At 32.6% G+C, this 26,937-nt stretch overlaps 3 protein-coding genes across 4 annotated transcripts; all 3 read left to right on the top strand.

The window, feature by feature from the left end:
- Positions 1-9,386: 9,386 nt before the first annotated feature.
- Positions 9,387-15,066, top strand: LOC111006695 (auxin transporter-like protein 2). The gene is made up of 9 exons (XM_022278760.2): positions 9,387-9,718; positions 9,860-10,042; positions 10,149-10,334; positions 10,422-10,534; positions 11,837-12,020; positions 12,105-12,202; positions 12,420-12,627; positions 12,708-12,965; positions 14,530-15,066. The coding sequence occupies exons 2-9, from the start codon at positions 9,875-9,877 to the stop codon at positions 14,737-14,739; spliced, it is 1,425 nt and encodes a 474-aa protein (XP_022134452.1). The 5' UTR covers positions 9,387-9,718; positions 9,860-9,874; the 3' UTR covers positions 14,740-15,066.
- Positions 15,067-16,323: 1,257 nt separating this feature from the next.
- Positions 16,324-19,651, top strand: LOC111006514 (Nucleolar histone methyltransferase-related protein). 2 transcript variants are annotated; one of them, XM_022278503.2, is made up of 6 exons: positions 16,324-16,539; positions 16,636-16,753; positions 16,931-17,026; positions 17,338-17,427; positions 18,587-18,758; positions 19,163-19,651. In XM_022278503.2, the coding sequence occupies exons 2-6, from the start codon at positions 16,727-16,729 to the stop codon at positions 19,411-19,413; spliced, it is 636 nt and encodes a 211-aa protein (XP_022134195.1). In that variant the 5' UTR covers positions 16,324-16,539; positions 16,636-16,726; the 3' UTR covers positions 19,414-19,651. The 2 variants fall into 2 exon arrangements, with proteins under 2 accessions (XP_022134195.1, XP_022134194.1); XM_022278502.2 differs by having other exon boundaries at positions 17,338-17,439.
- A 1,940-nt stretch (positions 19,652-21,591) lies between these two features.
- Positions 21,592-26,937, top strand: EGY2 (ethylene-dependent gravitropism-deficient and yellow-green-like 2). The gene is made up of 12 exons (XM_022278621.2): positions 21,592-21,919; positions 22,014-22,083; positions 22,559-22,696; positions 23,207-23,257; positions 23,359-23,469; positions 23,981-24,055; positions 24,147-24,252; positions 24,345-24,438; positions 25,011-25,164; positions 25,660-25,867; positions 26,135-26,295; positions 26,431-26,937. Exons 1-12 carry the CDS (start codon positions 21,765-21,767, stop codon positions 26,677-26,679), a joined length of 1,572 nt encoding a protein of 523 aa, XP_022134313.1. The 5' UTR covers positions 21,592-21,764; the 3' UTR covers positions 26,680-26,937.

Here is a 26,937-nt window from a genome sequence, read left to right as displayed (position 1 = left end):
TAAAATCAAGTTTTTCTTGATATAACAACCAAAGGGTGAATATTCAAATTCACCCCTTATTAGGTTGTCTTTACCGGTTGATTAAGTTCAGATTGTCAATTTATAAAATTAAATTGGATATGTAATGACAAGTCATCATTCGTACTAAAAAGAAAAAGAAATCATCATTGATGTTTTATTTTCAATTCCATTTAGGTATTAACTTTTTTTTTTCATGTGTTTATGACGAGGAAGTGAGGTAGAAGTGATTTTACTACGAGAAGAAGTAGAAACTCATTTTATTTTTAAATTTTTAAAAGTTATTTTTTTAATTAAATATTCATAAATGAATTAAACCAATCTTTTTTTTTTATACAACATGTAGGGTGGGGATTCGAATTCATGATTTCTTGCTCAAAGATAGGTGCCTTAACAAACCAATCTAAACTTATTCACTTAATCTTCTAGATTCATTATTGGTTTAATTATATTTAATATTTATTTTTAATTTTAATTTTAAAAACAGGTTAAATTTAAACTTTCAGTTTTATTAGGTTGAATATTAAACTTGGGTAAATTGACATATTAAAACTTCCTTACGCAAGTATTAAAATAATTTCTTATTAGACGAATTTACAAACATTTTTTATTGAAAAAAAAAAAGAAAAATAATAATAGTATAATACATTAGCACGCCTGTTCATGATAAGATCTTGAAACAATGCCGACATTCATTAAAATTTCAACCATGTCACATCCCAATATAAAAAGGAAAAGAATGAAAGAAAAAGAAAAGGACTTAGTAAATTAAGAAAAAAGATAAGAGATAAAAAGACCAACGAGAATACTTTGGTTGATTTTGGTTTTTCACATTTTTCGAAAATATATCTAGATTTTTACTCAAATTTTAAAAATAAAAATAAATTCTTTTAAAATTATTTTTTCTTAATTTCTAAAATTTGTTTAGATTTTGGAAATGTTTTTAAAAAATACATAACAAAAAGTCAAAGCGGGCACAACTTAGCAGTAATTGACATATAACTCCAACCAGAGGTTATTAGTTCGAATCTCCTCTCCAACATGTTATACTGAAAAAAATATATATACATAACAAAAAGAAACAATACATAAGGTGAAAGTAAAATAGCGCTTTATATTAGTTTACAAAATCATAAAATTTATAGTTAATAAATTCATATATAAAATATAAGTTCAATAATTTTTTTTAATCAATTTTGTCCCTAAATGTTCAAAATATCTATTTTAGTTCCCAAACTTGTAATAATATCCACTTTAGTCCTTAACTTTCAAAATTTCTATTTGAATCTTAATCTTTTCCTATCTTAATCAAATTTTAAAAGAACTAGTTTTAGTCATTGTTGTTATTTTCCACGTAATATCTACCCAGCCAAATTTCATGGCTCTAATGCATGCCTATGTCGTACGTTATTACACATGTTCAAAACTAAATTTTCGATAATAGCAACAAACAAAAATACATAACAACTATTAGTTTAGATTTAGATGTTAATGTGTTACTACAATAACCACTTTGGATTCGAAATCAAAATGAAATAAACCAAAAACATTGACAAACATTTTAAAAGCCGAAGAGTGTTAAAATTTTAGAGACCGAAACGAAATTGAGGAGTGAATGAGAAGGTGGAATTGCTTTAAAGAAAAACCGCAAATTGGGGGGTGGTTTGGAGTGAAAGAGCATATAGAATGGAATATATACCAATTTATTACTTATGGGTCATGAAAAATGCCCCTTTTTATTATATTCATGGTATTTTTTTAAAAAGAAAGGGAGATAATTAATTAAAGTTTTAAGTAATATAAACTGTAGATTTAGATCAGATTCTGTGTAATCAAATATTCCATTTCATAATGATGTTCAATCCCAATCGCAGCCATAAAGTTTGAGTAAATATTATGCAAAGTTTGCTGTCTGTGCAAATTTGGATACCACAAACTTCCATCCCTAAATTGGTTCCCTGCTTTGGACTTTACTTATTCTCATCTGAATTGCGTCCAAAGTAATTTTAAATTTGGTCTCATGATTTCATTAAATTTTACTAAACATCTTTGTCAATAGGTGGGGAGAAACACTTTTACAGAGAGTAAAAACTTGTTAACAACTTTAATTAATATGTGCTAACTCTTTTAGGCTCGCAAAATTTGCCCACATCTTTTTTTTTTTTTTTCCTTTCTCAGGTGCGAGCTGGTTGAACTCTAATATAATCTTAATATTTACAAGGTTTCATTTAAAAATTAATTGAAAATGAAAGGAATCAGTAGCGGATCCAAAAAATTTATTCATGGAGGCACAATTCGTATAAACATAGTAAAATAATTTACGATAAAATATGTGCACTGAGAAAGAAATTGACGAACAATAACTTTTCGTCATAAAACCAATTTATACACACTAAAAGCCCAAACCTAAAAATTGTGTGTTTAATAATGTTCATGTTTCTCTATTGTTAAATAAATAAAAATAGAATTGTATGACCCTGAACAGTCATGATTCAATAATGATAAAATAATATTTTTATCTATGTTGATGGATGGAAATTGGAACAAGAAATAAAAAAAAATTTATATAATTTTGAAAATGTTTTAAAAAATGAGAAACGAACCATTGTCAAATGATCTGGAGAGAGATAAATGATAAATTGTCATCAAATTAATTGATAAAATGATTAAAATTAAATCGCAAATAGAAAGATAAAGTTTTTGCATTTTATATATAGTAGAGATGTTTTAAAAAAGTATGTTATCATTTTATATGGTTTAGCCTATTAAAACTTAAGTGTTACCCTTAATATTTCTGATGCGTTTGGTAATATTTTTGTTTTCAATTTTATTAAGAAATATAAGTCCTTTTAATTATTTGTCCTTTAATTTTAACCATTTTATCCATTAATTTATGGCAATTCTGTCATTTATTCTCTCTAAATCCTTTGGAATTCTATCAATTAGCCTTCCACTATCTACTGGGATGAGTAAGCCATATATTTATCAATCCTATTAAAATCTTTGATCTTTTTGATGGGATCATTGACACTTTTTATGTCTAATAAATAGCATAAATTGTTTTATGAATTTTGTAAATATTTTTTTTTAATATCGTATGCAGCTTATTGTATACCTCGACTAATTTTATGGGATAACGATTTGATTCTACAATATTTGATTTCAGAAAATACATAATAATTACTAATTCTGATGGTGGATAGCCATTGGATTTAAATTTCTGCAAATACTTAGTTCGTTTTATTTATTTTATTCATGCTCACATTTGGCCACTACATTAACTTTCGCATGATATGCAGGAGACTAAACTAATAGATTTATAAAAATGACGTCACTATTTACACATGTTTTTTTTATATTATTAAAAAATTCAGTAAATTCCGTTAACAAGCGATTCAATTATTTATAATTCGGCACCAATCAACAATTTGGCATTCAAAAAATAAGTTATTTAGTCAAAAATCCAATTGGATTTTCCAGTAATATTCTCAGTACATGGGTTTACTTTAAGCCCAAATAAGCGGCCCAACTCAATTCAACTACTAGCCCGATTAAGCCCATGGAGTTTGTTATTCTTTGTGGAAAAAATCATTTTACATTTTATATCTTGTTAGGGAAATAAAATTATTTCAAAACATACAAAAATATATACACACACACCATATCTACGTGTATTAAATAGAGATATGTTGGAGTAAATTCAAGGTCCAAATGTAAAAAGGTTTCTCTTTAAGATAAAAAATAATTCTTTCTTATATGAGACATTGACTTTGATCAAACACGTCTCTTCCATAAATATTTTCAATTATTTCTTTCACTATTTTTCAAAACATGTTTCGAACGGCTATATTTTTCTATACTTTACCAAAATACCGTTCAATAACATTTGTAACTCTTATTATAAGTATTGAGAATCTATATATTGGAAAGGAAGAAGTGAGTGAGATTACAAATAGCCAAATATTACATAAAATTCTTAAATATTTCGTTTCAAATAAAACTATATTACAGGTGGTAGAAAAAAAATTGTAAAAATGGACGATTAATTTGTTCTCCAAAATATATTTGAAAATAAATCTTACGGAAGTCCAACAATTTCTTAAAACCATATTTATGTCTGCATCGCCATCACCTTCGATAAACCATTTAAATTTTGAAAATAAAATAGAAAACTAATTTTCGACGACCTTATAAATAATTCCTTAAATTAACTCTGCCATAAAAGTCAAGCGGAGAAAAAGTTAAGAAAAAAAAAAAGGTTTGATTTATTTGTACGCAGAAAATATTTTAATGTGCAAAATGCTAATTCGAGATCATTGCGTTTTTCACTTTTTTGGGTGAGAAAAAAGTGGCACATTTGAATTGAAATATTCACGTAACTTCCTCCCATTTGCATCTCATTTTCCCTCCTTTTTTACATATTTAATTTCAAATGTCTGCACAAAGCAAAAATCTAAAAAAAAAAAAAAGTTGGAATTTTCAGATTCAAGATTAGAAGAGATGGTTTTGCATACCAATTTAAATTAATTTTGTTCAGAGACAGAGAATTGAAAACTATTAAACACATAATTTTTGTAAGACTTTTATATACATGTAATATCTGTATTATTTATATTTATTCATGTACTATATATCATTTTTTTAAAAGTGTTGCCCATAAATTAACTTACACAACATTAAAAAAAAACACTATATACTTATTTTATATTATATACTAATTTTTACTATCCAAATCTAAAAAATCTGATGCCAACATGAGCTTAGACAGTATGAATGTTCATTGGGATAAAGCTTCCACGTCCTCGTCCTCACCCCCATTTCATTACCCAATTCCGTGAAATTCCCAACAAAATGATTTGTAGTAATATATATATATATATATATAATAAGATTTTTTAGTATAAATATATAAAGTGAGGCAGGACGGAGAATGCTTTCCCTGTCTCCATCCCAAATTGGATGTGGAACAAACTATATCCATCTCCACCCGGTAAAGAATTGGGGAATTTACCACCTAAACATGAAACTAATACTCATGGGGGAATGAACATCCTTGTTCTGATTAACTAGCATTAACTTACGTCTATTTTTTACTAAGAAATCATCACTTTGCATACTAAAAACAAATCTAAAAGAATGGTACCCAGACTTCTTTTCCAGCCCCATAATTTATTAAGTCGGCGAGCGAACTCAAACTATCAATACTATAGATTTTTTTTTACATATATGACATGGAAGCCGTTTTAACTTTTTACTGTGGATCAGTACGGCGGCTACTTGGAATAATTGAACTAAAAGTCTAAAAGAACCATTCTAAAGACAAATCTTGAATTTTAAAATAGGATTTAGGACTCTGTTATGTGAAAAAGATAAAAGAAAAAACTTTCGTGGAACAGTGTCTTTATTTACTGTGACATCATGATGGTAATAATGAGTTAGTTAATTTATTTAAATTTCACGTCAGTAAATAATTGGTCATAATTACTAGGTTAATTAATGTGAGAAAACTTTTGATTTTTCCAAACTTGATCACACAATCTGGTCCAAATCCAACATCCAATTCCTTCATCGTTAAAATAATAATAACAACAAATTAAAATTAGTTTCCTTTTCATCGGTAGAAAATAAGGGTGTGTTTGATGGGTAATCATAAAATATAAATTTGAAAATTAAAGATTCAATGAAAATTAGAATGGTATTATTGTTCAGTATTTTCAGATATTTGTTTGGTAACAATAATTGAATCTCAATTTAAAAAATTGTTTAATGTGTGTTTAATAATATATTTGTAAACTAGAAATAATTACAAACTAAATATTTAGTTTAATCTAAAATTATATTAATTAATTTATTAATTGGATAGATTTGAGTTAGTTGATGGATGAATCATTTCTATTTGAAATAATGTCAAAATGAAGATGCAAATGTTATCTGACTACGAGGATGGAGTATATTCTTCTGATCCATCTGATCCTTAATCTTGATCTTTTTAACTATTACTCTACGTATTTATTAACTTTTATTTAAAAAAGAAATCAAAGTTTTCTAGAATTAATAACCTAAACTATCAAATAATAGAAGTATTGAGTTTTACATACAAATAGGTAATTTTAAAAGAAGTTATCAATATTTTTTTCAACAAAAAAAAAAAAAAGAAGAAGAAGTTATCAATATTGAATCAATTAATATTTATTCAAAGAATATAGTTATCGATAAATATTTTAATTTCTTATTCTTACCTTTAATTTTTTGTTATTATTTCTTGAGTTTCGTTTATTATTCTTCTTGACCATTTAGTTTTTTTTTTCTTTTTTCATTAATTATTTAAATCAAGCTCAAAAGTTGAATTCACGTCTAGTTTATTGCGTATATAATAAATATCCCTCGGATAATGTTAAATATTCACTAACAATTTGCATTAATAGATTAATATTATATGATTTAATTTAACTAAATAAAAAATAAAATAAACTTTGAATAATTATATTTCTCTTTCCGGCCCGTTCAAGAGATTCCTAGCATTGTGGCAAGAAGACAAAACAAATGCAACTAATAATTCAATGTTGTTGTAATCATTATTGCCATTAAAGACATGATATGAAATCAATTAAATTAAGCAAAGTCATTTATTAGATTGTAATCCAAGAACTCGACGCCACCACAAGTCCTATGTATAATCCAAAACAAAAGCTTCCTGCTTACTCACGAATCATACTTTTTCTCAAGTACAAACAAATTTTTATTAGATTATATTTTCCCATAAAAATTATAATTTTAAATTTATTTTGTCGCTACACAATTAAAATTTAACTTTACGAAAACTTCAACTAGGGCTCCTATATAAAGGAGTGATTAATAAAACTTCAACTAACCTTTTTTGAGTTAGAAGAAGTCTTTACTAACTTGATAGTAGTGTATTAAGTCAGATATTATATCGATGATCACCTAACTCTACAACCTTATCATTTTTTCGTACCATATGGTATCTAATATATTGTATGCAATTTTAAAATGAAATTTAGAAAAAAAGTGATTATGGAAACAATTTTCTAAGAAAAGAAAACGAAGAAAGAATATTTCTTTTGATGGTTGTTTTTTTTCTTTTCTCTTTTACCAGCCTATGGGACCTGTGGCCTGTGGGAGCCTTTATACTCTTTTTAATAAACAATTTAAATAAAGTGATAAAAGAGATTTATTGAAAAACAATCACAAATTTTTTACAAGGCATAAAACACACACATATATAAAAGTACAAAAATAGATACCAATAAGTTAACACCCAAGTATTGTTTAGATTTATTAAAATTTCGAAAAAAAAATGTTAAACTCGTGTAACTTGAACTTAAGTTTAAGATATGAATTTGTTTATCATAAGTAATAAATTTGTTCATCTTACGATATATACTGCTTTTTTATTTATTCAAATTCAATCCTATACTATATGCTAACATAATAATCTATAAACCAACTCAAATTTCTTTAACGAATAACGAATCTTGTTTTTCTTACCTTTTTACTTAAATCTTAATTAGATCCTGAGTTAATATTAATTTTACATTTTTTAGAAGATGGATACACATAATAATATCTTCCATTATTGTTTTTTGAAAAATTTTAGAAAATGGAAAAGATGCCATTTGAAGTCACCAAATCCACATATGGGATGGATTATTTAGACAAACTTTTTGACTGTCAAGAGGGAGTTAGTTCACCAAATTCTTAGAGAATTAGCTGTTTTTGTCAAATCTTAATCACATGACTTCTTTCTTTTCATCTATGGGCCACCAAGATTTTTTATTTTCCTTTCTCTTTTCCATCCTCCATCTCATATAATCTCCTATTTTGCATAACAATTCTCTATCAGATATTTTTTTATTTAATAATTAAATCATAAATTGAATATTGCCCCTGGTGATCGCAATTATTGAACTAAAAAACCCTTAAAAACTTATGAAAATGAAATTAATGCAACAACGTTAGAGGATATTTAACTCAAGCATTTTATAATAAAATTGTGAAGCTTTAAGGTAAGATGACTTAAATTGATTGATACGTGAGTTTATAATTTGTAGTGGTAAGTTTAGGATTAACCCGTTGGCAATGGATGTAAAGGTGATTTGGCACACCTTTTTTTTTTTTTAATAATAATCTCTCAAGTGTTTAAACTACCAGTCAATTGTTTTAAAAGTCACTTATTGGATAATCATCTGTCAAGCATTTCTTCAAAAAAGGATTTTGAAACAATACTACTTGTTACCAAATGCTATAGTTTTTTTAAAGCATTTTTAGTCATCTAAAATCATTTAAAAAACTACAATTAACACACTATAAATTACCGATTCTTTTAAAAGTGTGGGTAGAAAAAATGTCTTTTTGCAAAAACTACTCTTTTCAAAAGTCGTCCAAATGCATTATAAGTATACAAATCCAACTCACGAGTCAAACGCTTTTTGAAATTCGCTTTTAACAAAGGAAGAAGTAGTCTTTTTTGCACAGTATCTGTAACTTGGTGTTAAATTTGAGGAGAGAAAAAAGGGCATGAATAAGGGAGACATCACACATGGATTTAGGGACTGAAAAGAACCCATCACCAAGCAAAACTTGTGTCTTCTCTCCCCTTTTGGATGATACAATTCCTTACACATCGCCATCTCCTCCAACTTTGTTTCTTTGTTACACCAAAAAGTTAAAAAGAAAAAAAAAAAACACGAAATCTCACTCATCACATTGCTTAAACTTTTCTCTTCGGACCCAAGCATAGCTTAAGATGCCGAATCTAAATTTTATTGTACAACTCCATAATTTTCCACGGTACTCTAAACTCACTATCTCTCGTCGTTTTTCTAAACTTAGGCTTCTTAAACTTAGACTACCGTATACAAATTTCTTAAACTACTTATGCTCTTCCCAGCGAGAGTTTGGCTATAGATGTCGAACCTATGTTTTACTTCATGGGTTTGTCGAATTTGAGGTTTGTTGGATAAATCTGTGAATTTCAACAGTACTTTAAGCCCATTCCTTCATATGGTTCTTCCAAACTTGGGCTTCTTAAACTCTATGTTTAAATGTTCGAAATAAGATGTCGAATCTATGCTCTGAACGCCTTTTCTTCGTGCCCATTTCCAATTGAATTTTGACCCTGTGATAATGATCAATAATTTGACATGATTGAAAGGGGAGAGACCTTCACTGGGAAATTAATTGTGCCTCTTACCCACTTTAAAAAGGACTGTTAACAAAGAGAGAGAAACCAAAGAGAGAGGGTAGCAAATAGAAACAGCAACATTAGCAGCTTTTGTTTCCATAGACCCCTCCCCTGCAGCTACAAAAGCAACCCCATTTTCACTCTTTTTTCAGGTACTCACTCTGTTTCTTTTGTTGGATTGGATCTTTATTCTCAAAATCATCTTTCCCTTTTGAGTGAGACATTTTTTTCCCTTCTCTTTTTTGGGTTTGGTTAAATGCAATTGAAAACTGCCCCAAACTGACCCTGCTTCATCTCGATCAAGGTACAGCCGAACTTGGAATTCAAAGACCCTTCAGAAGATTTTCAGTAGGAGTAAATTAATTGCTCTGTTTTTTGTTTTCTCGAGGGAGATGTATTAGTGACACTGCGGCTCCTTCATTCCTCTGATTGAAAAAAGTTCAAAACAGAGACCCATCTCTGTTACGAGGCTACTATACACTTTTCCATTAAAAGGTAACACTTTTATTTTCTTTTTTACCCTTTTTTCAAACTGGGCATTTTCTTTTAATGCTTCATTCTCTTTCCATTTCCCTCTTTGGGTGCTTCAAAGTTCTCTCTTTTACTTCAAACTTTTTTCCTTTCTTTCTTTGTTAGATCCGTAGAGAGAAAATGGTGCCATCGAAACAGGTTGAAGAAGGCAGTTTCTCACAATCAATGAATGAGCCAAATGAGAGGGATGGAGAAGAGAATGAAAATCAATCTCCATTGAGCTTTAAGAGCCTCCTCTGGCATGGAGGCTCTGTTTATGATGCTTGGTTCAGCTGTGCATCAAATCAGGTCCTAAAACTTCAAAACCCACAAAACCCACAAAAACCCACAAAAACCCACAGAAACCCAAAATTTTTTCTCTCTTTTGTGGATTGTAAAGTTGTTTCTTTTACAGGTTGCTCAGGTTCTGTTAACTCTGCCATACTCTTTTTCTCAACTGGGAATGCTCTCAGGGATTATATTTCAAGTGTTTTATGGCATTATTGGAAGCTGGACTGCATATTTGATCAGCATTCTCTATGTTGAGTATAGAACTCGAAAGGAAAAGGAGAATGTCAGCTTCAAGAACCATGTCATTCAGGTTAGATTTTACAGAACAAAAACAAAACTTTAGAACAACCCAATGCCATTTTTGCAATTTTGAAACTTTTTGTTTGTTTGTTTGCAGTGGTTTGAAGTGCTGGATGGGCTTCTGGGTCCATATTGGAAAGCTGTGGGATTGGCTTTCAACTGTACTTTCCTTCTCTTTGGATCTGTCATTCAGCTAATAGCCTGTGCAAGGTCTGTCACTTCACAATCTCTCTTCTTCTTCTTCTCTACTGAAAATCATTCTTGCAAAACTTTGCCAAATCCAAGTTTAATTCCAAGTTATATCCAAATTCTATTTTGACCATTTTTGGGATTGTTTCATTTTAGTCCCTCAAGATATTATGTTTTAGTTTTTGAACAAAGCGTAAAAATTGTTCCAAATCATTGAACTTTAGTCAATTGTATTGCAAAATTCAATTACTTTTTGAAACTTGACTATGAGTTGTTACTATATGGGTTCCAAAACACTTGTTCGTTATCAAAGAAGAGTGATATGGTTGTTGAATAAAAGATGTGGCTATGTCAGAACTTTCTATTAAAAATAACATTAATGACAATGATTGGATTGATTTTTTATGCCATATTCATTGAATATAATAAAATGTTCAAAGACCAAAAAGCTTATGGGTCTTTTTTGGTTCATGTTTCTCATTCGGCATTAGTATTGACTAACCACTCATGTTCACGGTTTTTATTTCATGGAACGTTTTCACAAATTTTAGTCTTTGATTTATATTTTAATTTTTTTAAACATACAAAAAAAAGCATTACTTTGTTTCTTTTTACACATAGACTGCATAATAAATATTATTTTGTCCCTAAGGGTTGAGGTAGGTGTCTACTTGGTCACTGAAGTTTCAAAATGAACACTTTTAGTCCCGGAGGTTGGAGGTAGGTGTCTAATTGGTACTTGAAGTTTCAAAATGAAACTTTTGGTCCTTCAGGTTAAAGTAGGTGTCAACTTTTGATCACTGGAGATTTAAAATGGGCACTTCCGGTTTCTGAAGTTTGATAAATAGTTCTAAATGATCCCTGATTTTTTTACCGTTAATTAACTAATATTTAAATAACGTGATAAATTACAGTTAAATTGTTTATCGTAGTTACTGATGTGACAAATTATATTAATTAAATAATATATGTAATTAAGCTCAACTCATCTTGTGACAATATTTTTCTTTCTTAAACAATATAAAATAAAAAACAAGAAATTGAGACGAACCGCCATTAATGATCGAGAATAGTTGTATTGTAAACCTCAAATAACCCATCCAAACATGGGAGTAAGTTAAAAGAAAGCAAAAGCAAATTAAAGAGAATGAGTTGTAATAATAGTAATACTATACTGCCAGAGCGAGCATAAGCGGTAATTGATATATATTTCCAATCACAAGTTTGTGAGTTGGAATACTCTCCCCTAACATGTTTAAAACAAATCAATGGTAGTAATACTAATATGTGATATGGTTGTAACTTGTGATTTAATTATGGCAGCAACATATATTACATAAATGACAAATTAGACAAGAGGACATGGACATACATATTTGGAGCTTGCTGTGCCACCACTGTGTTTATACCTTCTTTTCACAACTACAGAATTTGGTCTTTCCTTGGCCTTGGAATGACCACTTACACTGCTTGGTACTTGACCATTGCTGCCCTTCTTCATGGCCAGGTACACCTTCTGATTCCTCCTCTCTCTTTTCTGGGTTTTTTTTTTCTCTCTCTCATTTTGATTTTTGAGTTTCATTTTTTCAAGGTTGATGGGGTCCAACATTCTGGCCCAACTAGAATGGTGCTCTACTTCACTGGGGCAACCAACATACTTTACACTTTTGGTGGCCATGCTGTCACTGTGTGAGTCTTCTGATCAACATTTGAAATCTATATGCCATTTCTCAATCATATTCCTTCTGCACTCATTAATGGGGTTTGGATTTTAACTTCAAAGGTGAAATCTTTTTTCTCAATCATAAGACTGTTTGTTTATGAATTGTTGGGTGGAAACTGGACATGTGTGGATCAAATGGTTTGAATTTGATTAAAAAGAAACCAAAATGGTTTGGCGCGGCAGGGAAATAATGCACGCGATGTGGAAGCCTCGAAAATTCAAAGTTATTTATCTCATCGCCACTCTCTACGTCTTCACCTTGACCATCCCCTCAGCCACCGCCGTCTACTGGGCTTTCGGCGATCAACTCCTCACTCACTCCAACGCTTTCTCCCTCCTTCCCCCCAACGGATGGCGTACCACCGCCGTCGTTCTGATGCTCATTCACCAGGTACATTATTCCCTTGCAAATTTCGATTTTCATTCTCTTTTTTTTTCGCTTACGCATTTCCTCGAACGGTTGGTGTGCAGTTCATAACATTCGGGTTTGCTTGCACCCCATTGTATTTCGTGTGGGAGAAAGTGATTGGAATGCATGAAACAAAGAGCATGTGTCTGAGGGCAGTTGCCCGATTACCGGTTGTGATTCCCATATGGTTTTTGGCCATAATTTTCCCCTTCTTTGGACCCATTAACTCTGCGGTGGGGGCGCTTCTGGTTAGCTTCACCGTCTACATCATCCCCTCTTTAGCCCATATGCTCACTTTCAGATCTGCCTCAGCCCGACAGGTAAATGCCCTTGATCTTTCCACTTCATTTCTTCAATTATATTCTACCTAATACGCGTTTATCCAACTGGCATTGTCGAAGTCTCGTCATGGAGCCTAGTATTTGATTGATGCCTTCAACCTTCCCTCACTTCCTGACCATATCATTACTGGGTCCTGCTTTGATTTTGTCTAAATTTCGTTAAATTAGGCAATCTAAGCTGCTAGCTGAATCATTGATAATTTAATGCAGTCTTGAGATCAGGTTTCAGAACATTCTTTGCTTACTCTTGAGCTGTTTTCATCATATGATGTGGTTGAATGTTCTGTTTGGTATCTGTGATTCGTTATTAGGAGCTTTAATACTGAAAATGCAGAAACCAAGTTATATACCCTTCAGCACTTGCTCTGTATATTCTCTTATCATCTTTGTACTTCAAATGGATGAAAACATTTATTTGAAAGTGAAACATTACCAAAGATTGAGTATGCTGGAAACTTTTGTTAAGAATCTGATGACTGTCCTAGAGGGTCTCAATATAGTGTCAGCAAGTACAAGTGTTAAACAGTGAGTGTTCCCTAAAGAGTTGGGCCTTTCAACTGTTATTATTTTCTGGATATGGTTCCAGCTGTATGATTTAAGCTGGAAGTGAGTTCCAACAGACAGCCATTTTTAGCCCCACTGGTTCTTATAATGACTAGCATTTGAAATTTCACGAGACATTTTATTATGGGAGTGGGTAGTGTTTCATTTTCATTCAGTTATGTGCTTTCGTCACAATTCTTCATGCTAGCCACATCTTTGGACTAAGCCCTCCCCTGTAGAATGTTGTACCCTACTTCACAATCACAAGCCTTTTTCCTTCGTACGGCCGAAGGATAGGACCAATATGGTGGCTAATTGAGCGAAATTTTAGGCTTTTCAGTCACTGGACGTGTCAAATCAAAATATTTTGCTGTTGATGCTACTTTTGCTTACTAGTTTGCAGCTTTTTCATCCTAAATGCTGTTGTAGATAAGGTTGCAAACCCAAACTGAAAAATCTAATGGAAATGACTGTAATGAGTTGGTTCAGTCCGTTTAAATTATCATCGTGGGTCATTTTGGCCTCTAAAGTATAGATTTGGACAATAATTGGTTGTTTTAGTTTTAAAAAAATAACTCGATTGATGTCAACATTAGCTTAGTTTAGCGGTAATTGACACGTATCTCTGATAAAGAAGTCATGAGCTTGAATTCCCCACCCCAAATGTTGTACTCAGAAAAAAAAAAAATCAACTCATTTGATGATGGTTTTTATTTCTCTTAAACTGATATGTCAATTCAACGTTAGTTTTAGTCCAAAATCAGTTGTAGCTTATAATTTGTCACATCACTAGGACAACTATTGGTCTTGTTCATTAGTGATACATGCATATCTTCTAGAATTCTAATGAACTGAACCAAGAAGTCCCTATTATAACTGTGCAACAGTTGCAACTCTTGTATTTATGTGAAGTTTCAGTGGAAACCCATGTAGATGATGACAGTTGAAATTTCTTTCACTAGTGTGACATGATAGGAAAATGTACATGTTTTGGCTGCAGAATGCTGCAGAGAAACTTCCAATCTTCCTCCCTAGCTGGGCAGGCATGTATGTGGTGAACAGTTTTATAGTGATCTGGGTCCTGGTGATTGGGTTTGGATTTGGAGGGTGGGCTAGCATGGCCAACTTCATCAAGCAAGTTGACACTTTTGGGCTTTTTGCAAAGTGCTACCAGTGTCTACCACAGAGCCCACCAATGGCCCATCATTGAATTTTCTCCCTCAACCATATACAAGGCATACACAGAGATCATCAAACTTCTCCTCCTACCTTAAGTAAATAGCCATATTAATCAGCCAAATCTTGTCTGTTCAGTCTCTTTATCTAAATATGATGTTTGTTTGTTTCTTTTGTTCTTCTTTCTTATGCAAATATGAGGAATTGGGTAAAGTCCATTCTTAGATGCATATAAACCATCTTCTTCTCTCCCACTATTGTTTTGTTATGTGCTTCTGGAGGAACTGGATACCAATTGCTATCTCTGACTAATTTTAGAATGCAAAAGGAACAGAGTTGGAACTGCACTCTAAATTTTGAATTGACTTGATTCGGTTTGTTTAGAGAATGCTGATAAGAAATAACTCATTTGCTGAATAAAAAATTTAAAGGTTGGATTTTTTTCTGGGAAAAATGTGCAGAATACAAAATTTAAGTTATAAATACTATTTTGATCTCTATATATACTTTATATTTTGGTTTATTTTGACCTTCTTACCCTTAAAAAGTAACTCTTTTAGTCCTTCATTTTTTTAATCTAGTTTATTTGAATTATAATTTTAACATACACTTCACTTACTAATTTTTTTGAAATGTAATCACAAAATTTGTATTAAAGAGTTTTCATTATACATAATATTTGTGTTAAAATTTTACAAACATAGATTAAATTGGATGCTTTTTAAAAGTAAGGACTAAAATAGATGTTTTGAAAGTAGGGCTAAAATGAACAAAAATTGAAAATACAATAATCAAATGAACCAAAGTCGATCAACATTTAACTACATGATTAATTAACATATTATTTGGTTTTTGGACTTAATTTTTTTTTTTTTTACTATTGTTAGAAATAAATAGGAGCATGAAAAAAAATCTACGACAATACCCAAGGACTTCTTGCATTCAAATTGCATATACTAATTAATGAAATATCCAAATTAACAATTTTCCCGAATATAACCAACAGAATGAATTTTCTATCCGATGATGGTATGAAAATTTTTCTATTGGAAATGCGACTGAAGTTTCACATTGACTAAATAAAAAATAATAATAGACATATAAGCATGAGACAACATCGTTATTGGTATAAGATTTTTTTGGTGAAACTAAAAGCAAAATAAGAGGAATATCATGTATATATTTTTTTGAATAAGAATATAATGTATATATAAATATGTGACAACATCTACATTGATACGAAACATTTTGGTTTAAACTTAAAGCAAAGTCTTGAGGGTTACTTTGTGAGCCTAGGAATTATGATTGGTAGTTGAGCTCTATCGGATAAGTAGTGTGCAACTATTTTAGAGAAGATTCGATAATACTTCGTTTAAGGAGATGATTGTTGAGAATGTAATCAAAATTCTATATTGGCTAGATAAAGTAAAGATCAATGGTACATAAGTATAAATCGAAAGCAAAGTCGGGTTATGCTCGTGTTAAAAAAAAAATCAAATTATTATCATATGTAAGTCAAAGTATAACTCAACGGTAATTGACATATACCTTAAATCATGAGGTTGAATCCCTCCCCGGTGTGTTTTACTTAAAAAAAAAAAGAAGAAGAAGAAGAACCTCGAGGAAAAGGAAACCCTTGATTATTGCGCCATGAATAAGAATATAAAATCATGGAATTCGTCTTGCTCTTCCGCGCTCTTGGCCTGCGCTTCACGTTACCAAACAAAAACCGCATGATTTTCCACTGCTTTCATCTTCCTCTCTTCCACTGAAGAAAATCTCTCGCCATTTCTCTTCACATTGTTGCCCACGCCACATTCTTCCGCTGCTCAAGGTACGCTTCTTCTTCAAGCTTTCGATTCTGAGTTTCTTTCAAACCATTATTATTCTCCGTTTTCTTTCTTTTCAGTATGTTTATTGGGGATTGTAGGTGTTGATTGACTTACCGCGGCGTGAGAAGGCATTTTTTCCGAGTTTCCAGCTTGTTTCGACATTTGCTTCCTGAGTTCTGAGGTCTAAAAATGGCTCCCAGAGTGCGAAGTAGAAAGGCATTTTTTCTTTCGCTCTCACTCTTTCGTTTTTTCTTTAACCTTTTTTTTTTCTTTTTTTGCTTCCTTTTCTCATTCCCAACGAGCTTTCTGCTTTTGTTTTCAACTGATTTCTTATAGATACTAATATTGTTTTCTAATTTTATCCTCTTTTGCTCTATTTAATTTAAATTTCAGAGGGGTAACTTAAGAATTGATGCAGCACTCGACGCCATGGCACCTTTCGGATTTTCTCCGAAGTTGGTTCGTGACACGGTGAAGGAGCTCCTCAGTGTAGGTTTTTCTGACTTCCTCTGTTATTGCGTAAAGCACGTACGGGTTTTTGTTTTTGCTTGTTCCTGAAGTCTTCGAACTTCTGTGTGGCTATTAAAAGGTTTGTGGAAATGAAGATGAATTGTTTTTCATGTCACTGTACAGGAAAGCACGCGTATTAATTTACTATTCTTCCTGCATTGAGCTAGGGATTTTGTCGTTATTGCTGCTGGTCGAAAGTGTTTCATTGGTTTCGTTGCTTCATTTTGACTTTCTTGAAAATGTCGTGATATTTTTGTTTTATACTGATCTGGGGGGTGAATTTGCTTTAGGTCTATGGAGGAGACGATGGATGGGTATTCATTGAAGAAGGCTCTTATACTCTCTTGATCGATACCATTCTCGATAAACTGAAAGATGGGGTAATAGTGCAGGTTAATCTTCCAACTATTTTTGTTGAATTTGGCCCTCTACATGCTTCAGTTCTTTACCAAAATTATATGTACGCTTTGTGTCTTAGCCATTAGGATTGAGCTACTTGATGATGTTATTGTTACGCAACAACAGAACCTCTACATTTACTCTCTACATTTCCACAATGCTATGATATTGTCCATTTTGGACATATATCCTCGTGACTTTATTTTTGGTTTCCTTTTATCTAGCTAATTGTGTGACTTTGATTGCATTTGCAACTGATATAGAAATTTAATTATTGGATTTGAAAAAAATGGAATATTATATTTAGGAAAATGGTTTATGGCTACGTCCACTTTGCATTATATTTATGGTTTATGAATGATTCGTGATACCAACAGAGAATGATGTGACAACTCAAATGGAATAGCCATTTTTTTTTTGTTGTGCGTTGGAGATTGATATATTCGTTCTGTAGATTCTTGTAAACTATTATGCATCTCTCTTAAATGAAAAGGCATGCACCAGAGTATTGAAATGTATAGCTCCTAGAGAAACCCCTAATCAAAACTTCAAACTGCCTTCTATCCCCCGATTGGTGTGGCGCGTGCAAGGGAGGAAACGGCACAGCATCTGTTTGTGAGGTGCCCTTTCGCTACAGCTCTTTAGCAAAGGCCTATCAACGGATTGGGATGGTGGCTAGTTCACTCCAGAAGCGTCCCTCATTTCTTGAAATCTACTTTTCTTTTGGCCATCATTCCAAAAAGAATGCCGAAGTTTTACTGGTGAATGCCTCTAGGAATTGTGTGGATGATACTTGAGATCGTAAAGGTTTTATTTCTCTTTATCTTTGTGTACTTGTCGTAGGTTTTTAATCACAATATTTATACCACTAGACAGCATGATTGTGGCCTTGTGGGTCTATTGGCATCTTATATTTCACTTTCCCAATGAATTATCGTGGTTATTGTGTTGAACTGTGCAGAGGATTAATTTTCCCCCGTAAGCCCATTGATCCTATATCTGAAGTCATCAGTGCTAGTTTTAATCTTTATCCTCCTGTTGTGACAAGATTGAGTAATTATCAGAAAAATGCACGCCTTGCATTCTTCCCATTGTTTTATCCCTTCAACTTTGTCACGATTGAATGCCCATTTTCTGAAGGTTCATGAAGAGAATGAAAGAGCTGAAATTCACGAGGAGACCTCCATAGCTGGCTGTTCATCTAATCCAAGGGATGAGCTTACCGTGAAGGAGATTGACGATGTTTTAATTTCTCCATATGAGGACAATGAAGCTTTCAGGATCACGACCCCATTGTCTACAATTGATTCAGGTAATTCATTTCCCATACCTCTAAAGTTTATTTTTTTTGTTGCGGATTTTCAATGTTCTATAACTATTGTTGTCGATTACTTGAAAAATATTTTGGTGAGTTTAGTCGTAAAGTTGATGATTGGTGCCTTAAACTTGAATTCTTGTTCTTAGATACATTCTATTCTAGGCTCCTATCAAACGATACACTCTCTTCTAGGCCAAACTAACACCTAACCAGCTAAACTTTTAAAACTACTATCAATGTGCAGCAGTAATTTTTAAAGGCAAGAATTGATTTCATTTGGTTACTTGGGAAAGAAACTATCGAATGATTGAGTTATTCACACCTTCTGAGTGATTCCACTTACATTGTGGATTATCATGCTGAAGGCATTGAAGAATATTATCTCTGATTGTGTGCAGAAGGAAGATATCGGATAGACGATGCAGGTCCTGGTGATGATGATCATTTTAGGAGTCCTCCAAACCAGTCTGCACCTGCGGCTCATACCCCGAAAATTAGTAGAAGGCCGTATCATGGCTGGATCTCTAGCAACGACAAGAAGGAAGATTTGGTGCACTTACCACCAGATCCGGAGTTTGCCAGGTTACTCATGACTCCAACGCAGAGAAAACGAAAGCAGCGTTGGGATGTGAAGCCTGCAGAATCATAAGGTAATTGGTGATTTGAGGGAAGATAGATGTATGTAAGTACAAATGGTAATTGGTTGTGGGAGAGACAGGCCCCTGCTAACTGTTACTGCTCTGACCGTAGAAGAAGCTGTTAGTTGTGTAATTTAGACACTTTACTTTAGTTCCATCATATTCTGGTTTTTCCCTTAAGAAACAACTCCAAAGCTGAGATATGAATTTCCCATCTCTTATTCTTTAGGGTAACTCCAGTAGTGAGAACTTGAGTGGTTTTAATTTAAAATCCTTTAATATTTTAAAATTATAATTGTTTATGGGGCTCAGCTTTAAAGTGGGTGACGGGCTTAGAGATTAATAGAAAATGAGATTTGGGTAGGATATAAGTTTTCTATATTTAACAAAATAGCATGCCTTTTAGATATTTTCAAGATATAACATTTTTTTGAAAATCGTGATTTTAAGATTTTCAATATTTCCAAATTATTCTTTTCATTATCGCTTTGTTATTATATATCAAACATATATCACATATATATCAGGAGTATATCTGACAACATTAGTATATCATAAGTAAATCAATAGTACGTTAGAAGTCAATCAGTTCTACACAGTTGTGTAATAGTAAATCACTATTTTACCTGCTTTAACCTTTGTCTTGTATTTTTTTTTATCAATTAGAAATTAATAGGTATTGGCATGCATGGAAAATGAGAAAAAAATTTGATTTCATGTGAACGACAATGGTGATTTTCGAAACTTGTACATATATCAATAGTATAATTAAATTTTATTTAAAGTTTTAAATCAAAATGAAATCAGCAACAATGTCATTTTTAAATGTTTTAAATATCATTTTTGGGTATCAACATTAAATCAGCAGCAAAGTCCTACAACCAAAAACTTAAGTTTCATTATTGTATAATCTTTAGGTAAAAGCTTGGGACATCAATCTTCGTTCTTGGTGATTGTCGTGTCTTCGGAGATAATATCTTTGAAGCTTTCCGGACGATGTTTTTTTATTTCATTTTTCGTATTTATACCATTGCTTTTATTTGAAAAAAAGTAGTATATCAGAAAACATATATTAGAGGTAATATGTTCGAAATAATTGGTAGTTATCATAGTTATATCAGAAGTAAATCAATTTCATACCATATGTATATCAAACATATATCACATATATATCAGGATTATATCTGTCAATCATTAGTATATTAGAAGTCAATCAGAACTAATTTATCGTTGGTTTGGGCCTGCATGGTATATTTGTAATTTAGAACGTGGGCCTCCATTTTTTTGCAAAAAAGAAATGCCATATTTGAAAAACTCAAACCTTGTTGTTATTTTGCTTATTTTCCTAACTTTTTTTTTGCCATATCTCAAGTTGCCACTAATAGAAATCGTGTGGATTGCATTTGGTGATTCTTCTATCGTGGTACGTGCTTCTACTTCAAAATACTTTTTATTCCTATAGTTTTAGCTTCAAAATATTTGTTTTAGATTTTTACTTCAAAACGTTTAGTTCTTTGTAGTTTGAAAAAGTGACCGACTTAGTCCTTCATTTTCAATTTTTTTTACTATGATACTTCACTTTTTAAATTTCTTGAAATATGGTCATAAATTTTTATTATAGATTTTGTATATAGGGATTAAAATAGTTACTTTTTTGAAATATTAAAATAGAGAAATTACGAGGAACAAAACATAGTATTTAAACTTCTTAAATTTAGTGCAAGAAATGAAACAAAAATGGGTAATAAATGATTTTTCCCCCAAATATTCCAGTATTTGGAGCATATTCTTTGCATCCTGCTCGTGACATACACTCTCATTTTAAAGCAAACTCCGAACAACAATAAAAGAATTTAAATTATTAAAAATTTATATTTAGAGGTTTGAATTCAAGAAATTTCCTCAATTTATTTATAATTTTGACAAAGTAATAATCTTCAATTGACCTATAAAAATTATTTCTCAAAAAAATTGACCTATAAAAATTAGAACATACTAAAAACATCACCTAATTTAAAGTATTACAATTGTTTTTCTTAAAAGGGTTTCTTTTTCTTCCATAAAATACAAAATTCGGAATTAGCCCCACGAGATTTTTTAATCCACCAACAATAACACGTGCTAAGGAATAATTCGCAGTTCAGATTCGCTTAAATTCATTTTCATCTATTCGCTAATTTCTCAATATAATCCAGTTCTCGTTTATTCGGATAAGATTCTTGAACTCGAAGCGAGATTCTTCTCCATCCCACCCGCTCGTCGAATCAGTAATTATCAGTCATTACCGAAATTTGGAGCTTCAATTCAATCAATGGCGCCCTTTTTTCTACTGGATTAAATTGTTGCTCACCCACTTTCTTAAATGGATTTTCCTGCAACTTTTCGCGGGAATTCCTTCCCCTTGTCTCAGTGCAGCTCTTGCTGTTACATTCGTTTCAATCCCTGTTTAGCTTCGTTTACTGGTTCGAGGGACCAACGGATTCGTCACAGTAGTCTCAAGCTCTACCGGGCTTCCAGGTACTTGCTTAGTTTCGAATTGGAGGCCCGTAATGCGGGGCCTTCAAGATTATTGAATTCATTCTTTTTCTATTTTTCGTGTTGTTACTGATAGCCGCCCGAAGCGAGGGGTTGCTTGTAGAGTGACTGAAACGCAGACTGAACCTGATAGCAATAACGATAAGGTATTTGTAACTTTGCGTTGCAGCCGAATCCTTTTTCCCTTTTCCTATAGTTTTACAATTAAAATTGCTTCGTAGTCGACAATGTCATTTTCTTGTTGGATTGGAGACACTGGGATCAATGGCCTTCTATTAATTTTATATAACTTTGCCTTAAGGTTTAGGCTTTTCTTCCTCTTTCAGATTAGATTCCTTTGGTCCGACTTATGGCACAGAATTTATGGTATGACATGAGTTCTAGAATACGTAATTGGTGTTATTGTCCACTTAATGATAGATCTTGATGACACCTTCATGAAATAGATGCTTATAAGGTCATGTAGAAATTACTTCCAACATTGGCGTTGGATGCTCGAAGGTGGCGTGTTTTTACAATCAGAAATAGATGTTTTACTTGTCTAGTAACACAATAGCTTAATACTTAAACGTCATTCTTGTGAATTTTCTTGGGTTTATGAAACTATATCTCAATTTGTAGGAAGAAAATGGCTCTGAAGATGGAGAAAAGCCATCTTTCTCCGACTCTTTCACAGAAGATAAGTTTCAGGTTGATTCTCAGCCTGTTGATCAAGGAAACAACAATGATGCTGAAAGTAAGGACCAAGGTGACATCCCGGTATGTATTTCTAGCTACTTGCTAACCTTATGCATAATAAAATAGCGTGGTAACCGGTTCTTGATCAGAAAGTGTCATTGGTCTTGAATAGAAACTGAAATCAAAGTTATTGCTTTAAGTTTCACATTTTCTCTTTTTCCAACTGGAGCCTGAAAGACTTTATTGCATGGTGTGCTTGAGTACGTACGAACTCTAACATACAGTAGAATTTACCGACCCTGCAACCGCATGTAATCACGCTGTAGTAATTAATATAACATAAAAGGTTTTATCTTGATCTCACCATCAGAGGCCGGCATATTAAATCACCCCTTCATCTTAACGATCATCTTCGAATTCTACGTTAATCCATTTTAGCCCATCTATGGAGAATATATCTTCTTTGAGTGTCATTCTTGCTTCAACTCTCTTTTCTTATTTTGATTTTTTGTTTACAACTAATCAACCCTGCTGAGAGGGGGTGTGACTGTGTCCTCAATGAATTTGAAGTGTTTTTAAACTTCGAAACAGGATATTGATAATGTAGAAGTTGCTAGTGGATCTCCACTTCCAGGACTAAAGGTACTTATAATTTCTTTTTGTATTTTTCTTGTAGCAGAATAAGAGGCAAATTTTCATGCTTCATACCTCATCTGTTATTTCTTTGATAAAATTTCAAGCAGCCGCAACAACTAGACGAATCATTCCGGATTCCTCCTGAAACAATCGAAATTCTCAAGAACCAAGTGTTTGGATTCGATACTTTCTTTGTGACAAGCCAGGATCCGTATGAGGTGAGTTGTTTATGATTATGTCGCTATTTTTATTAATATTTGGGGGGGGGGGGGGCAAGTTGGAGGAAATTTGATGAATATCAAAGTAGCTTTATTTAGCATTATATAGCTGCTTTAACTGAAAAGTGTAGAATAATAATTAAAACTTATATTTTATTCTTTTATTTGATGTACAAGTGATACAAAATAATCGTAACATTATTGAAACAGAATAGTAATTATTTAATTGTATAAGAAACCATTAATAAACAATTATGAAAGGTTGCTAAATGATGATACTAAAATAAAATCTTTAACATGTGAAAGTTCCATTCACGAATTTAACCTATCATAAAAACTGTAACGAATATCATTAATCTATTGTGTGTATTATTGAATTCAATGTGTATAATTAAAAGGAGGGATATGTATGAAACTACTTAATATAGAGAGTGGACAAAATGACCCGGATATGACTATCCTAGCCTTTTGATATATAAACTTTGTTATATTTATTTGTTACCTCTGCAAGGGTGGAGTGTTGTTTAAAGGCAATTTGCGAGGAGAGGCTGCAAAGAGCTATGAAAAGATAGCACGGAGAATGCAGGTGTCTACTGTCTGCATTTGTTGTTATTTACTGGTTTTTAAATGTTCCTAAGTAATTAATTGCTTACTTAATATCTCGGGAACTGTCACAGGATAAATTTGGGGATGTATATAAGCTTTTTCTTTTAATTAATCCAGAGGATGATAAACCTGTAGCTGTTGTTGTTCCAAGAAAAACCTTACAACCAGAGACTACAGGTGAACATTTTAGTTGGTACTTGATCTAATTACCCTTGTGGAAGTTGAAAATTAGAGAATAATGATGTTCACAATAAAGTTAAAAATTGCAGCTGTCCCAGAATGGTTTGCTGCGGCCGCTTTTGGACTGGTTACTGTATTTACCCTACTTCTCCGAAATGTGCCTGCATTGCAATCCAACTTACTGTATGAAAATTTTCCTTTTTGTCTTATGCATGAATAGATCTTCTCTCCCTTGGCTCAATGAGGATCAAGAATTATTTACACTTCAGTATTGGCTTCTGTTAAATAATTGAAATTTTCAGCCGTTGTAAACTTTTACCATTTCTTTTTATGTAAAGCTGCTGCTTCTATTGTAATTTTCTTCATGTTTCTTTTATAGATAAGTTATATTTTTTTATCTACTTGTGGAGGTCTTTGATTTAACCAAACAACTAGAGTAATATTGAAATATAAAAGTAGAAGAACTTGCAATATAACCCCAAGTATTTGAGGTACTTGGAACCTCCCCTCTCTTGAGATACGAATCAAGCCTAAACCAACTAAATTAATGCCTCCCTTCATCTCTTACCCCTTGCTCTATTTATAACAAATCCATTCGAACCAAATTTCTAACTAATTACAAAAACTATCTTTAATTACCTCATAGCATTCCTATCAGTCTCTGTTGCTGCTTCTTGACCTATTGTTTTCAGTCAGCATTTGCTTTCATATGTAAGATACTCATTAAATTTTTAGATATATTATTTTTGTTGCAGATCGGCTTTTGACAAACCTGAGTTGCTGCAAGATGGCCTACCTGGTGCCTTTGTAACTGCACTTGTTTTAGGAGCACATGAACTCAGCCATATATTAGTTGCAAAAAATGCTGGAGTTAAGTTTGGGATTCCATACTTTGTTCCTAGTTGGCAGGTGAGATACAGTTTTCCCCGAAGTGTTCTTTGATTGTAAAAAATTCGTCCATATTTTGCTGATTACCAAATGATCTATTTCGCCATTCAGCAAGTCAGTCATGAGGCAACCTCGTGACAGGCTTATGGGTGATGTTATTGAATTCTACTTGCATTCGTTTATTTATTTCTGATACCATTTGTGCTTTTTTTGAAACTTTTTTAAAATCTAAATGATTTTATTAGAACTCAGCCTTGTATCAGTTCCGGATTCAAAGGATTAGTAATGAGTTACAAAAAAACCTGATAAGCCATGGTGGTTCAAGAGTCCTGGGCCTTCTTACGAAAGACTCTTCCCTCATGCCTCTCCGCTTAAGCTTCTCTTCACTATTTATAACCACACTCTCCAACCTATGCTACTAGCGGATTTTTTTTGTTTTCTCTCCGTTCAATGCCTATCTACTCAGGAATTCTTTCCAAATATATCTTCAAATCTAATGAACTGTTTTGGTGGCAGATAGGCTCTTTTGGTGCAATCACTCGTATTATAAATATTGTACCCAAGCGTGAAGATCTGCTCAAGGTGGCATTAGCAGGACCATTAGCTGGGTTTTCTGTGGGCTTCCTTCTTTACATTCTAGGTTTCATCTTGCCACCTAGTGATGGCATTGGAGTTATAGTTGATGCTTCTGTGTTTCATGAGTCATTTCTTGCTGGTGGTCTTGGTAATCACAATTTCCCTTATTTAGAGATCTTTAGTAGCGAGTTATGCTTTCATGTCTTCCAAGTCTAAACTATGGGTGGAAAATCTAGCTAAACAGATCATGTGGCTTCTCCAGTATCCCTTTAACCAGTAACCAAACTGGCTGACACTTCCAAAAGCATCACCTGTCTCGGCGATTTAGCTATTACTTGAATGCCTTTTCCTCTGCTCTCTGGTTTTTGCGGTAGACATTTAACATCTATGCTATCCTATCCTTTCCATTTCTCAGCAAAGCTACTCTTGGGCGATGCCCTCAAGGAAGGAACTCCCATATCCGTGAACCCTCTTGTGATATGGGCTTGGGCAGGACTTCTCATAAATGCCATCAACAGCATCCCTGCCGGAGAGCTCGATGGTGGGAGAATTGCCTTCTCAATATGGGGGAGAAAGGTATGTGTGTTGTTTGAAGTTTTGTTGCCGCTTAAATCAAATTCCCCCATAGCCTCCCTTAGACGAAAAAGTTCATGAAATAAATTTATAACTCTAGAAAATGACTCTTGCTGATCAAGTTCTCATTTACAACAGGCATCGGCTCGAATTACAGGCGTCTCAATTGTTCTTCTAGGACTAGCCTCTCTGTTTAGTGATGTAGCATTTTATTGGGTGGCTTTGATATTCTTCTTACAGAGAGGTCCAATTGCTCCACTTTCTGAGGAAATCACTGATCCTGATGACAAGTATGTTGGTCTTGGAATCCTAGTTTTGCTTTTAGGATTGCTGGTCTGCTTACCATTCCCCTTCCCCTTTACAGAAGAAGCCATCACAAATTTTTAATGCTCCAGCCCTTTTTTATATAGTTTCTGGTGTGCACTGGTAGCTTAGCTACTCAAAACTTAGAAGAGTCCCCCCAATTCCATTTTAGTAGACTCCATTTTGCAGTTCAATATGTCTAAAGCCCTTTTTTTGTTTTTATTTTTTCAGTTCTTTTTAGTGTAGTTGATATATAATTTACCTTCGAACGGAAAATGAAAAACCAAAACCAAAAGAGTGTATATTGATGTTCTTTTACAATCCTGAGATGGTTTCTTTTTA

Source organism: Momordica charantia (assembly GCF_013281855.1).
Source record: "Momordica charantia cultivar OHB3-1 chromosome 4 unlocalized genomic scaffold, Mcharantia_2.0 BLBB01000004.1, whole genome shotgun sequence".
Lineage (NCBI taxonomy): Eukaryota > Viridiplantae > Streptophyta > Magnoliopsida > Cucurbitales > Cucurbitaceae > Momordica > Momordica charantia.
The sequence above is the reverse complement of the archived record's forward strand: the minus strand, read 5'-3'. Positions and strand labels throughout refer to the sequence as shown.